Here is a 14633-nt window from a genome sequence, read left to right as displayed (position 1 = left end):
GCACACCCGTGAGTTCTCTTCTGTTGGAGGTGCTAGGGTTTGGGGCACAGAGACTTTTTCAGTCTGGCCCCTGATTTGAGTTGCTGAACCCTCCATCTGGGAGGACTAGATCTGAACCCAGTGCCAGGCTACATAGCTTCTGAGTCCCAAAACTGAAAGAAGAGGAAATCTCTGAGCACACGTAGCAGGGTAGGGAGACATGTAGGAACATCAGAGAAAGTGGAACTCTGTATTTATTATTCAATAAACCTAATGAACTCCCATCAGCCAGAATGTACAAAGTTGAAAATGTTCTTTCCTTGAGGGGCAGAGAGCAAAGGGCAGTAACAGCATGGCATGATGTGAGCTGTGCTGTGGAGAGCCTGAGCTGTGGGAGCCCCGGGTAGGGGCACTTCACCAGCCAAGGTTTTCCGGAGCTGAAGAAGCACACGGTGTGAAAAAGACTGCCAATATGCCTTTTGTTTTCAAATTTATTAAGAAGAATATCAGCCAGAATGCTGATAGAAAGAACTGTTCACTGTTCCACAAAGTTTGGGTCAAGTGTTCTTGTCTCTTTGTTTTGTTTTCCAAAGTCAAATAACCTATTATGATGACTTTGTGAAGAAGGAATCTTCGGGGGCTCTTTCTGGCCTAAATCACATTTTATCACAGAAAACACACCAAAGGAGGAGTTACACAGGAGCCTTGGCTTCCCCCAACATCTTCCTCAGTTACCTGGGTACTGGGCAGCTGTAGTTGCAGCCCTTTGTCCAGGAGAACCCCTCCTGGCTGGGCTCACAGTTCCCTGTCTTCCTCTTACACATGTCTATCTGCCTAGGTGGTAACAGAATATGGAATGAGCTCAGACGAGAGAGCCATTGTCTGGATACAGGCCTGACATGGTCTAGGATCTGGCTCGCCTTTTCGTTTTCCTTGTCTGCTGAGGACTTCCTAGGTCCTTCTTCTCAGGAAGGTTTGTCATCTCACCTTCATCAGCAACCAGCCTCCTTCCCCAGCATTGACTAAAAACGTGGTGTCACAGGACTAACATCAGAGGAAAGAGAGTGGCTTCATGATAGCTTTATTGCTCCAGGTACCCTTGGAGGTTGACCACTAGAGGAACACAGGGATTCTGAACATGATGGATGTGGGGCCTCCATCTGAGTAATCTGACAGGCCTGGAAGGGAGACCCTCAAGAGAGAATCAGGGCTCTATCCATTCTAGCCAGTCAACCCCTTCTCTCTTCTAAGCCGCCTTTTCTTACAGGAGTTGACTCCCCAAGGTCCGAGGGAGACAGCCTGGCTGGGGAGCTCTTAGGTATAACTGGGGAAATGGCCACGTATTTCTCCCTCAACGGCAGTGTGACTGAGGCAGCTCCTGTTGCAATAGTCCTGTGGGCCAGCGGCCGTTATAAATCAGTCAGCATAGGGTGGGCAGTCTTCTTTCTCTGAGCCTGCCGTAGAACAGCCTGGTGGGATGGAGTCTGGGGAAGCCATACTGAGCCACTGAGGATAAGGAAACTTACAGTCTGACACAAGGGAACTTTTCTCCCCTTCTGGTCCAGGCTTTCCTCCGTAGACTTGTCACTGAGCTTTGTTGTAGCTCAGAGATGCTATTCTGAAGATAGACCATAAGAGATAAGGTAGGATTTGAAGTCACAGGCCAAAGATTCCTGTGTCTGTTCTGCTAGGGATACAGAGTTCTGCACAAAGCTTTTCCCCAATTCACTGGCTTCCCAGGTGGTGCAGTGGTAAGCAATCCACTGCAATGCAAGAGATGCGGGTTTGATCCCTGGGTTGGAAAGATTCCCTGGAGAAGGAAATGGTAACCCACTCCAGTGTTCTTTCCTGGGAAATCCCGTGGACAGAGGAGCCTGGCAGGCTATAGTCCGTAGGTTTGCAAAGAAGTCAGACTCAACCTAGCAACTAAAACAACAAACGCTAATCCACTGTAGCCTTCTTATTGTTTTCTTGGTAGTAACTTATGAATGGTAGAACTGAGACTGTAGAATTGGAACTAACCATTTGGATGTTGTTTAACAGAAGAGCTGGGGTCCATTGTATGACCTCTGTCTCGTTTGTATTTATACTTCCACCAGCTGCCCTGCCTTGTGTTATGGAGCCTTGAGAAAATTATCATACCTTTTTGAACCTCATAGATAAAGAGGGGGTGATTAATGCCCATCACACAGGGTCTTTGGAAGAGTATATCAAAATAGAACATTTTGCACAGTATGTGGCATGTAGTAAGCCCCTCTGAAAAAGGCAGCTAATAAAACTTTGATCATCATGACTGGGTGATTACAGTTGTTCCTGAGGACCAGGATACCACAACCTCTGAGGACAGTGGTGGACATGGACAGGGAGGTCTGGTCTCAGGGTATTTGACTCTAATACTTTATTCTGGGAGATTGGCAGACTTGCTGCAGAGATGATTCACCTGTGTCCAGTGCCAAGGCTGCTTGGGATTCTGGTTTGTGTTCTACTGGGGCCTGGAACAAAGCCAGGGAGACACAATAAAGGATGTTTCCCTTTGTGTCTACAGCTGCTTACTGGTTACAATGGGCCATTGTTGTGCTAAGCCGCAGTGGAAGGGAAGTGTAACTGATTGGCCAATTGATTCTGTCTCATGTCTTGGGCTCCAGAGACCCTGCTCTGTAGGGGCATATGAGGTTTGGGGAAGTTGTCTCAAACAGTAAATTAGTTATTACTGAATGGTAGATAGATTATTGATCTTTACTCTTTTTTTCCTCTCTTGTAATAGAGATACCTTCATGAGTTTTGCCCTGTAACTTTGGTGCTCTTTCCGTTAGAGCAAGAATATAAGCCCCATTGATATTAAGCATGACTTTAACAAATATAATTAGTGTATATGACATAAGCAGAGGCTATGAATGTGCTTGGGTTGTTTGGCTTAGCCTCTTGTATTTCTGCCATGGAATAAATGCTCTGGATAGGTCTGGTCCACAGAGAATGATGTGATACTTAGAACATACCTGAACTCTATCCTTAGTCCAGATCCAAGCCTAGCAGAGCACAGTTGAGATCAGTTGAATCCCAGCCTACTGGTAAACCAGTGAAGGAGACAAATTAATGTTTGTTGTTATAAGCCAATGAGATTTGGAATTGTTTGTTATGCAGCATTGTCTTGAAACAATAGTTAATTAATGCACTGACAAATGAATTCTCTAGTAAAGAAGGATCAGCAGGAGAATCTAATGGCTACAGACTGGTTCGTGTAAGCTCTTTGGAGAAAGACTTGACATTTTCTGAGCTAGAATGATCAATTATCTTTTCTCCTGGAGGAGACTGAAGAGAGCACAGGATGGGCGTGGTTTCCGTGTTCTGCTCCTGATACTTAACTTTGTGCCTTCTTCAGAGTAAAGGGTTGATGTGTTAGATCTTATTGGAATAAATTGAAGCACAGCCAGGTTAGAGAGGGCTTATTTCTCAAAACAAGGCTTTCTAAAGAGCATCCAAGATGCAAATCAGAGAAAAGGCCATGAGAAGGGCAGACCTAGCCCACCCAGGGCAAGGCCAACTCCAGGAGAAAATTTAGGAATGCCCCGAGGCTGTGAAGACTGTTGGGTGGTAGCTTTTGTTCTCTGAAATTTGCTAGAGAATACACCTAGAAATGTTTTTTATCTTAGTCCTAGCTGCTATCATAGAATATCATAAACTGGGTAGCATAAGCAACAGGTATTTATTCCTCACAGTTCTGAAGCCTGTAAAGTCTGAGATCAGGGTGCCAACATGGTCAAGTTCTGAACCTACACCCTCGGCAGTTAAAGCATGGAGTCCTAACCACTGGACTGCCAGGGAAGTCCCCAGATTTTATCAGGTTTACATTCACTTATGTGTGTGTGTGTGTAGGTCCATGCATAGCTTCATGTAACTACCACCATAGTTAAGATACAGAACTGTCCAGTCACCATAAGCTCCCTTTTGCTCCCTCCTTTTGACCACATTGCAGGTGGATTCTTTACCAGCTGTGCCACAAGGGAAGCCCAAGAATACTGGAGTCAGTAGCCTATCCCATCCCCAGCAGATCTTCCCAACCCAGGAATTGAACAGGGGTCTCCTGTATTGCAGGCGATTCTTTACCAACTGAGCCATCAGGGAATCCCCTTTTGGCTACACCAAACACCTATTTCTAAGTCATTGAGGTCATCAGGAAACAGATTTCTTCTCAGTGGAAGTATATTTTTATGACAAGAAATGCTTGACACTGAACTTCTGAAATAGCAAGCTCCTTGTCCTTGGAATCTTTCAAACAGAATCTGGATCTTCTTTATCAAGGATTTTTTAAAGTGGTAATATAGGAGCGGGACTGGGGTCAATTAAACTCTGAGGTCCCAACTCTAAGCTTGTAGGTTTATACAGGAAAGGACTCAGGAAGGTAAGGTGTCAAATGGGCCTTAAGGACCAAGAAGGCAAAGAAGAGGAGAGAACACACAGGTGAGACCCAACTTTTCTCTGTTCCCGCACCTTGAGTGACAAAGGTAAACCTCTGGGGTAGAAGAGTAGGTTTCTCTGAAGAAAGCCCTCTGGCCATGTGGAGCCCAGGCATTCAGCTTCTTTATTTTGGGTCAAGGAGTTAACAGCTGTGTTGTCCAGTAGTCCAGGTATCTGCCAAGTGGCAGAGGCAACCCAGGTGAAGACAGGCTTCCAGCTGCCCTGGCTGCCATGCCCTAAGCCATGTCCCCCATCAGAATGGATGAAGTGGTCCCATCATTATTTCTGTTCATAACCCGGACTAGAGAAAATATGAACAAGCCTAACTGATCTGCTTCTTCTAGCTCCCCTTGTGATGTTGTTCTTTCCCCAGAATGCATTCATTCTTTTCTTTTTTTTTTCCAAGGGACTTCATCAGGTAATTTAAAAGACTAACAAACTTTGGTGTAGATCACTTTAAGAGGCAGAGAGCTGGCTGGAATATTAACGAAGCCGTTTAGTGATAGAGTTGCTTCCTGATGCAGGAACATATCAAAGAGGTTAGGGCCATGAGTGTTGCTCTGCAGAGCCCCAGCTCTATTATCTAGCTCTTAATTACTTCATTAAAATTCAGCAGAGGAGCTGCCCAAATCCAGTAGCGTGCCCAAGGCTTGCTGGGTGATTTCCCTGCCTCTGGCCATACGTGAGTTTTAGTTCTTTAGGTCTCCAGAGATGGGAGGCCAGATCTTAGGCAGACAGACCTGCTGCTGCCGGCTGAGTTCACTAGCAGCACTGGGGCAGCTCTCTGGCTTTTTCACAGCTGGAGCTCTGCCCCTCTCTCCCACCGGTATCAAGACCCCTGCTTGGCTTGTGTCCTTGGGGAAGGAGCTGCCCTACAAAAGTGTTCTCCAGATCTCTTAAGTCTCCTTGGTTAGATGCCTATATTTTCTGAAACTTTCTGGAAGAGATAAATTGTCATCTGCCTTTCCTCCTTAAAGCTGTAGTCACCATTTCACCTTGGGTGGCTCATCTGGAGGAAGAAGTGGGCATGGTGGGCTTTGTATGAGAACACTTTGGCCCAATTCCCAGTTTTCCAGCCTCCCTGAGCCTCAGTTTTCCTATCTGTAAAATGAAGCTGTTTCATGGCTTAGTCCCTCCATACCTCTAAATTATCTTGGTCTTTAGTAATATCCATTTTCACCTAGGGATGTAACATAGTGACACACACTGGCATGAAGCTGCATCCATTTTCAGCTTCTGTCCTAAAGTGTCTCTATTGGCTCTAATTTCTAAGTGCTGTTCCTTTTAGTGATAATCCTTGTCACTGCCCTCTTGAACTCTGGGACCAGGAAATCTTCATGAGACATCTGTATCTTTAAACCTGATTTTTAGTCCACAGGGAATTAGTGAGGTGGTACTACCTCTTCTTTAGAGTCCAGGCTTTTGAATTCCTTGTTTTTAGATCCAGAGGCCTTCTTAATGTTGCTGGGTTTCCATCTGTGCTCCAAGTGGAGTAGAGTTTTTAGAATTGCAGTGAGTCAGCAAAGGACACTGTGGAGGAAGGGAGGTTTCAGCACCTCCTCTCTGACTGCAGGAACCGGGGCATCAATCCTCCCCTCCCCTCACACTGGGGTTTATGCTGTCAGCTTCCCTGATTCTCAGACCCTCACATGCAGACTGCCTTACACAACTGACTTTCCTGGGTCTCCCGCTTGCAGATGGCAGACTGTGGGACTTAGCCTCCATAATCATGTGAGGCAATCCCTCATAGTAAATCAGTCTCTCTCTCTCTATCCTCTCTGAATTCCTTTTGGTTCTGTTTCTCTGGAAAGCCCTGACTAATCCAGGATAGTATATGATGCTTGACCCTTTTCAAGACTTGTTGGAAGTGCCCCTATTCTATCAGGTGGTACTGGCAGGAGCTCAGAGTCTCATAACTCATTCACCTTGAAGAAAACATTTTTTTGTGGGGGGGGGGGGGGGTTGGGGTGCAGTGTTCAGGCTTTTATTCTGGTTCTAATATACTCAATTCGATGCCATATGTTTCAGCTCCTTGTGGAATACATACCATGTGCCAAATCCTGTGCTAAGCAAAAGCAGTGTAATGTGGCACAGAGATAAGTCATATAGAAGTTCTGTCCCCCGGGATCACATTCTGGCTCTGATGGGACCTGTCACAACTTGCTTGACCTTCACACTTGGTAAAGCCATGTACTTTAGCCCAGGTCCTTGTGAAAGCAGTGTCAGTGGCAGGAATTAAGGTACTAACCATTTGTTTGGGAGTTGCAAGATGGAGGTGTTGCGAGCGCAGGCAGAAAGGGGGAAGTGGGGCAAGGAAAGATGTAAAGCAGTGCCATGCTGTGTTCCTGTGCTGTTGGAGGCTTCTGCTGAGCATGTTAGAGATGCATTGGGTCCTCACAGCCATGTTTCCTTGCACCCTGGACTTCTTGAGAAGGTTTGCAAAGAAAAAAAACAACCACTGTTTGAAGCAATTAACATTGAAGAGGAAAGGGGTATTTGTTTGCCCAGTTTCCTTCCATTTTTATTTCTCTTTAGTCAAGGTTACATCCAGAGGGAGCTGACAAAAATGCACTTTCAGGTTGTATGATCTGTTCCCTAGAAAATGCTCAGAAAGCCAGATGTCGTGCCCCATGACATTGTACTTCATACAAATGCAGAAGCAAGGGGATAGCTTGGCACAGGTGGAGTTTGATCAAGAGAAAGAAAGAGACAGTTGAGGGCATCTGAGAAGGTGTAGGGGCTTTGATTCCTATACACGGACCTCTCCTTATCAAGGTTAGGAGGACATGGGATCCAGTGGAGATGGGAGGTGGATATGGCTCAACTGCTCAATTCCTCCCTTCATGTCCATCTACTGGAAGTGGCTGTATCCTGCTGACAGGCTCCTAAGCTCAGAATCCTCATCCAGGGGCTTAACATTAACAGAATTGTTTCTGTTGCCCCTCCTCATCCTCCCCCGGGGACCCGATCCAGCCTTATCCTCTTCACAATCCCTTAGGAGAGGCCCAGATCCTTATTAAGAAACACTATGGATTTTTAGAGTAAAAAATCTATAGAGGGACTTCAGAAACAGTCTGGGGAGATTATAAAGAAATGTGGGCCAGTTTTCCAAGGAGATTTTATAGAATATTCAATAGCACTCATGTCATAAAAGGCCTATGGAGGTTTCCAAAGCTGAGGCCGGCCCTGAATTATGATTCCCTGATGCAGAGCCTGGAGAAAGGTCACAGCATAACAGATCAGGGCTTGATTCTGCGGCGCTTGTAAAAATAGAGCCACCTCACTAAAATGCAGTGGGGATATTAATTTCCAGGGCTGAAGTTCAATTTAACAGAAAGACAGAGTAGAAAATAGAGCTGTCTTTTCAATCCCAGTGGTCATAATAGAGCCCCACCCTGCACCTCTCTGAAAACCGTCTCCCAGCCAGCTCCCAGCCATTCTAAAACGTGCCTTGTGCTTTTCTTTCGATGATAACTGAAGCTAGGTAGCTGGAGGGACAGCAATTACAGTCCACAGATGAGGAACCTGAGGCATTTGCAGGTTAATCTACTCTCTCACAGGTACTGAACAAGTGAGAGGATGAGCCTGTTGCAGTTAGTAAAATTTTACTCCTAACTCAGAGCTGATGACCATATTTACATTTAACTTTTAGGCCGGAAGAAAGGGTATTAACGTTTATCCCTGCTGGTTATCCCTGTGTAAAGAGCTAGAAATACATCTCCTTGGTCAATTTTACAGTGAATGTCATAGATTGATATGCTCTCCATCTAGTAGGAAACTAAGGCTCAAGGAGGTAAGGAACTTCCTCCAAATAATTCACATAGTCCTTAAGAGGCCCGAAGCTCAGAAGAACTGGTGTCAGGTGGTCTGACTGGTGTAGATTTGCCCCCTTCCTTGACCCTTTCTGTCTTCTCAACTGGTCTGAAACTTCCACTAGACCAGGAACTGTGTCCTGACTCCCCTCCCACTCAGTATCCGGCTCCAGGCAGGGGTCTTGATGTGCCTGAGGGGAGGTGCCTGGGGTGGGAACCCATATAGAGAGTTTGGGGGTGCTGGGTAAGTGAAAGAAAGTGAAAGTGAAGTCGCTTAGTCATGTCTGACTCTTTGCGACCCCATGGACTGTAGCCTACCAGGCTTCTCTGTCCATGGGATTTGCCAGGCAATAGTCCTGGAGTGGGGTGCCATTTCCTTCTCCAGGGGATCTTCCCAACCCAGGGCTCAAACCCAGGTCTCCCTCATTGTAGACAGATGCTTTACTGTCTGAGCCACCAGGGAAGCCTGGTAGGGGTGCTGGGTAGGCCTGGCCTAATATTCTTTGACAGTAGTCTGGAGCTTTAACAGAACTCTCTCTTTAATATGAAGTTCAGTGAAATGCCAGTCTTAGGGTAGATGGGGAGAACTTGAGGGTGAATTTGTCTAGTTAAATGAGAATGAAACATTGAGAGCAGAGGCATTTGAAGGTTAGACAAGGGACTCCCTTGATGGGGTACAGAATTATAAATGGAAGGTCCAGAGTTTGAGATGGACTTGAAGTAGACACTCAATCACTGCTTCCGGGTCCCATGACAATTTCTTTCTTGGACTTTCACCATTGGGCCACAGTGACTACTGGCCTAGGCTGGAGTTCAACAGGATGGCCATGCCCATGCTCAGTGATGGTGGGAGGGTTTCAGTTTTATAGGGGCCTGGGGAACGTTAGAAGATACTGCCCTAACACATGTTCTCTGTAGTGCTGGTGCCAAGTTCTCCTCCCAGAAGCAAGGGCAACAGGGGGAGAAGCTGCACCTGGGACTATAGGTCATGTCTGGGCTTTGGGCTCAGCTCCACCTATGATTGAATTGAGGGAGGTGAGAAAATGCATCTGAAAGCACCACACGAATAGTCTGTGCTCTAATTCTCTGTCTGCCTTGCTGCTTTGAGTTGCCAGCCACCCACCTGGGCGCTCTCAGGGCCATCAGCAGGATGAAGGCATTCTGCTGTTGCCGCGGCAGTAATGACTGTAGTGAACTAATGAGGACATTGTCTGAGGCAGTGATATCTGTTTAACTGTGACCCTGGCCTGGGCTTACCGATGGGAACTCAGGTTCAGCTGTGGTCTGTGATACTTGTTGCCATAGTCTCTATCACACTCAGAAAGGATCTCATTAGTGCCTGGGAAAGTCTTCCTCCCTCGCCCTTTCTTCTTCTAACATTGAGCAATTTTAATTGCATTCGATCACCTTTTTTGATGATCCTGATGTCATCTAACCCTTTTCTTATCTCCTAGCTCCTCCGAGATAGTATTTGTGCATGTCATCTGCACCTAGTGGCTGTGAGATGGCTACACACATGACTCTGCACGAGGGAGTAGATTGATGTTTAATGTCGTTATGCGGGAAGTGCCGCAGCCTATGTATTTGTGCACAATGGAGAATCTATTTTCAGCTCCTACCCCGTCTGCAAGTTACTTTTCTAGGCAAAAAGAGAAGAATTTACCCACCCACTTCCTATTACCACAGTGTGACCAGAACATAGAGTAGGTGGGGAGAACAAAAGATTTGGATCAGAACGATTGGTTCTCTAAGTTCAGTGTGCATTTCACCTCGAGGACCGGGGAGGTGTTGTTAACATACAGGTGCATGATCCACATTCTTGGAGATTCTGACTTAGTAGCTCTGAAGTAGATGCCGGGCATCCGTTTTTTGAACAGCCTTTTCAGGCCATTTCCATTCGTGGACCACACTTTTAGAACTGTCGGGTTAGAAAAATGAGTTGGAGGCAGATAGCTGCAGGACCTCATGTGCAGGGAGAACAGCTTCTCCTGGATAATGGTTAATTAGCAGCTGGTGGAGGTAAACCTCTTCAACAAGACAGTTGATAAAGCCTTAAAGTTTGGCTGGCCATATGCCCTGTTTTGTTTGATTTCACGGTAGTTGTAGATCAATTAATACCTGTTAATTATTTTTAGTGCCTCTTCTCCCTCTCAAGAAAGTGTCTGGGTTTGGACGATAAATTATATAGTTTCCTTAAAGTGAACTTTAAGTAAGCTTTGTAAAGGAGAAATTTCTTCCTGCCAGCATAAGTTCCAGAGCTAATCATCTCTCAGCCAGTGTCCTTGGGATCTGGGGTTGGGAGGAATGAGCACATCACGTGTGCTGGGCTCTTTCCTCCAGTGTCCCCAGCTAAGGGATCACCCCAGGAAGGTTCAAAAGCCCCTCATCTTATTGAGGTATCTGAAGCATAAATGATTCAAAAAGGCCACAGGCGTATTTCCAGAAGCATAACAATCTTATTAAAATCATGGCTTACTTTCAAAAAAATTCAAATCTGTTTACACCCAGCTTATTACATATGGTAACAACAGAAAAACCTTCATTTTTTTCCCCTAATCTCAACAATCTTCTCTTGTTCAACATTCAGATTTTATTTCCACAAACACAGAACTGCATTCTACATTTGAGGATGTCATTTAAGGCCAAGAAACTCCAACAAAAAAAGCACTTATCAGCAGTAAAGTTTGCTTGAGGATTACCTACTGCGAAGAAAGGCAAGCTCCCCTTTTAAACTGAAGCATGCTATTTCAGGAATGTGACCCCTTTCATGAATAAATGACATGGTGACATTTACAGATAAAGCAAGATTTAACTGCTATGAAAGAAGGTGACAAATGTCAGGATGTCAATAATGATCCGTGAACATAATGGTTTCTTGCCTGAGCATGGAGCAGATACATAACATAACTGCTGCCTGCCAGCATTCTGCAGAGAACGGGCCCCAGAGTCAGAGAACAATCGAGAAGCTCCCAGAACCTGGAGAGTCACGAGTCTGGGGGTGGTGGGTGCATAGGCAGGGTCTGAGTGCAATCTGGCTGCGAAACTAGGCTTTTGCTTCCTCCACGTTACTCTCAGGTCTACACTCCGGGGAAGGATAAAGTTTTTCTGTCATCTCTGGCTAAATGTTGTCTGTCAGAGGAGGATTCAGATGTTGTGAAATAGCTTCTTGATGATGCCTTCATTTTGTGAAGTGCCAAGGGTGTAGAGGAAATGTCAGAAAAAAGTCCGTGCTGTCTCTAGTCCTGTGAGGCCACGGGTGATGCCTGATCAGGTGGTAAAGGCACAGAAACCCACACTAGGGTCACCTCCCCTTCCAGCATGGGGCCAGCAGCATGTGACCAAAGCCTCAGGACATGCTAGCCAGAGTGTGAGTGGCTCAGCCGGACTGGCTCCATCTCATGAAGGCCCTTTGCTCTGGGCTGTCTCTCCTGCCTTGGATTCAGAACACCATTCCCCTCTGGTTCTGCTCCTACATCTTTGAAGCTGTTTTGTCCTTTCTTTTACTGGCCTTTTATCTCCTCACTTAAAATTAGATGTCCTTGGTCAGTGGTAAATGTTTAATTACCAGCTCCTAGGAAACAAGCTCCAGTTAGTTTCCAGTTTTCTGTGGCGTATATACTGTCCCACCACCACCTCCCCACCCCCGCCCCCACCACCAATTTTAAACTACTTTTGAAAATGAAGTCACTGAGCAAAAGTTGGAAAGAGATACATAGTTGCTCTACCAGCTTCAGTACCATTTGGTGATCTTCAGGGTCCTTACTGCTTCTGTACACTCACTCCCCACCCCACCTCAGTTACTTCTCTCTCTTCCCAGATGGAACCATCGTGTTCACGCAGAGTCCCAAAGTATATTCCAGCCTGGATGTCTCTCCCCAGATCCTGGCTCACATAACCAACCCAGAAGACACCTTCCTCTACTTCCGCCTTTGCAGTTGTCCTGCCCGGTCCCCTCCTTCATCCCTACCTCCTAAGGCAAGCTCTTTCTTCCCCTTTCCTCTTCAGTGATGCTTTCTGGGTCTAGCTAATGGTCTCCAGGTTCACCAGAGCACCTCCACTCCTAACCCCTAGTCTGGGCATTGTTCTCTTTTCTCATTGTATGTTAAAGCTCATGAGCGTCTAGCTGTTACCTCATTTAACAGTGAAATTGGGAAAACAAAGGTTCTGATATGTTCACTGACTTCCTGGAGGATCTGCAGTGTGTTGTATCCAAGTTATGACTGGAAGCCACGTTTCATGATTCCCAGGACCAGGCCTTTTCCTGTGTAGCTCCCTGTTTTCCATTACTTATCAAGGCCCAGGCCCAGCTAAATCTCCATCTTCTCAGCTCCTCCACCTCCAACCCAACCTCTGGCCCCACAGTGACTCCCAGGCCCTCCTCTGAGTTCCTGTGTTCAGGCACTTCAGTGATGGAGAGATGAGTGTTGGCAGTTGTCATTCTGAAGCCTCTGGTACCGCATGGTGGCACGTTTCACTCAGCCTTCTTTCAGCCCTCTGGTACAGATGTGATTTTCTTGACAAATACCATGGTCCTGTCCCCTGTGGCTTCCAGAAAAGCCTTGAACTTTAAGAACAAGAGGAGGTCAGAAAGTAGGGTTGTCAAAACCAGCACTGACAGGCCACCAGCCCCCATCAGTAGCTGGAGCGAGTGAGGCCTTGGGTTTTTACCTCAGTGGGAGGGCATTTTTCTCCATGTGTGGAGGTCTTTCTCAGACAGACAAAAGAATGACATTCCAAATCTTCTGTACTTTGTGGGTCTGGATTAGATGCCCTGCCCGGTGTGTGTGAGCAGTTAGTCCTCTGCTCAGTTACACTGGGAGGGGAGGCCAGAGGCCTTCCCAGGCCCAGATCTGAGGCTGAATCTGAGTGACAGAATTCACTTTGGGGAAGGGAGAAGTTTTTGTTGCCTAGAACAATCAAGGATAATTTTCTGGGTGAGGAAAGGAATTAGTAGAACTTTGAAAAACAGTATTTTGTGCAGAAGACAGACTCCTAGGATGCTTGGGAGAGGGAAGCTGCCATGAAGAAGAATTTCAGAGGCGGGAAAGAGTGGTTCTCTCTCTCACATCCCTCTCCCATCTTCTTGCTGCTGCTGTTGAGAGCTCAGGCTGAGAAAGCTGGTCCCCTAGGGAAGAGGACAGGAGAGTGCAAATGACTTCAGACCTTTCCCTGAAAGAGGGAGCTGATGGGAGTCCCCTGCAGAGAATACTCCTGGCCCTGGGGAAGGGAGGCATAGAGTTGGGTGGGCCTTGTGCAGGGAGTCAGCACTACCATCCACCTGCCCACTTCCTGTGTGCAGCCTGTCACCTCCAGCCACAGAGAGGCTGCTGCCTTGGCCATTCTCACAGGTCAGTGGGCTCACTGTGGGCACCGTGGGTACGGGCTGGACGCCCCGCACCTCCTTAGCAGCTTCGGAGGCAATTAAGAGCCTGACTGACATTTTTTTTTCCCTTAACACTAACTTCCATCCTGCTTTGCTTTTACAGGCTAACAAGATTTCATCCTGAAGCAGGAGACTGGTGATGCTGTCATAAAGTACATGTGGAGAAGAGCTGAGAGGTAAATGCATTTCACTGGAAGTCAATTTCATTGGGAAGTTTCCCTGTGGTTTGAAGTTTCTTTGAAAACTTGGTGATTATTAAGATGTCAGTGGTAGAAGAGAGTTTGCTGCTGCCTTCCTGCCGCCCAGCCCTGTCTGCTCTGACAGTCCTCCTCCTCAGTCCTTTCCACAGAACAGGCCAGAGAAAGGACAAGGGACGCTGAATAGTGGTGGGTGACACTGCTTAGGCCAGGCCCTGAGATGCTTGGTGGGTGGCCCCAGCCACCTGTACTGAGGCCCTTCAGGGTTTCTTCTCCCTCTTGGGACAGATCCCAGACACTTACGTGGCTAAAAAGTACACTTTGGCACAACTAATCTGTAATCTGCAGAATCTGTCTTTGAAGGAGTGGTGTTCTCTGGCCTGGGGAACTTTTTAGTGAGCCTGTTGCTTATGTAAAACCAAGTTCAGAGCCTCACCTTGGAAGAAGAGGGGGACAAAGATAAAGGAGGCCCTGCAGCCACTCTGCTTGATGGTGTAGGTCTATGGGCTTACTGTGGTCCGGGCAAGGGCTCTGGGTGAACTGTTTTGTTTGGAGTTGAGGAAGGCAGGATGCAGGACTCCTGATTTGGAGAGAATGGGAGAACTCCAGGGACTGCTACCTGCTAGTGTCCCCAGCAGCTGGTAGAGTGTGTGGGTAGATGTATGACGACCCTAAGGGCCTTTGTTGCCCAGAGAGGGATCCACCTTCCACCAGGGACTTGCATTGTGTTGACAAGCACTAGAAGCTGTGGCTTCTGATATTAAACTTTGAGGGTTTTCTTCTCAGCACTGGCACATTCTCAGACTG

The 14633-nt window shown here is 46.8% G+C and overlaps 1 protein-coding gene across 1 annotated transcript in view; it reads left to right on the top strand.

Moving 5' to 3' along the window:
- Nucleotides 1–13671, top strand: part of TDRD15 (tudor domain containing 15) — a 112879-nt gene extending 99208 nt beyond the window's left edge. The window contains exons 2-3 of the mRNA XM_052648270.1: nt 12064–12221; nt 13546–13671. Of these exons, the coding sequence (XP_052504230.1) occupies nt 12064–12221; nt 13546–13671 (284 nt within the window). The remainder of the gene's footprint in view (nt 1–12063; nt 12222–13545) is intronic.
- Nucleotides 13672–14633: the final 962 nt, after the last annotated feature.

The sequence above is a fragment of the Budorcas taxicolor genome, chromosome 11 (genome assembly GCF_023091745.1).
Source record: "Budorcas taxicolor isolate Tak-1 chromosome 11, Takin1.1, whole genome shotgun sequence".
In the NCBI taxonomy this organism is placed as follows: Eukaryota; Metazoa; Chordata; class Mammalia; order Artiodactyla; family Bovidae; genus Budorcas; species Budorcas taxicolor.
The sequence above is the reverse complement of the archived record's forward strand: the minus strand, read 5'-3'. Positions and strand labels throughout refer to the sequence as shown.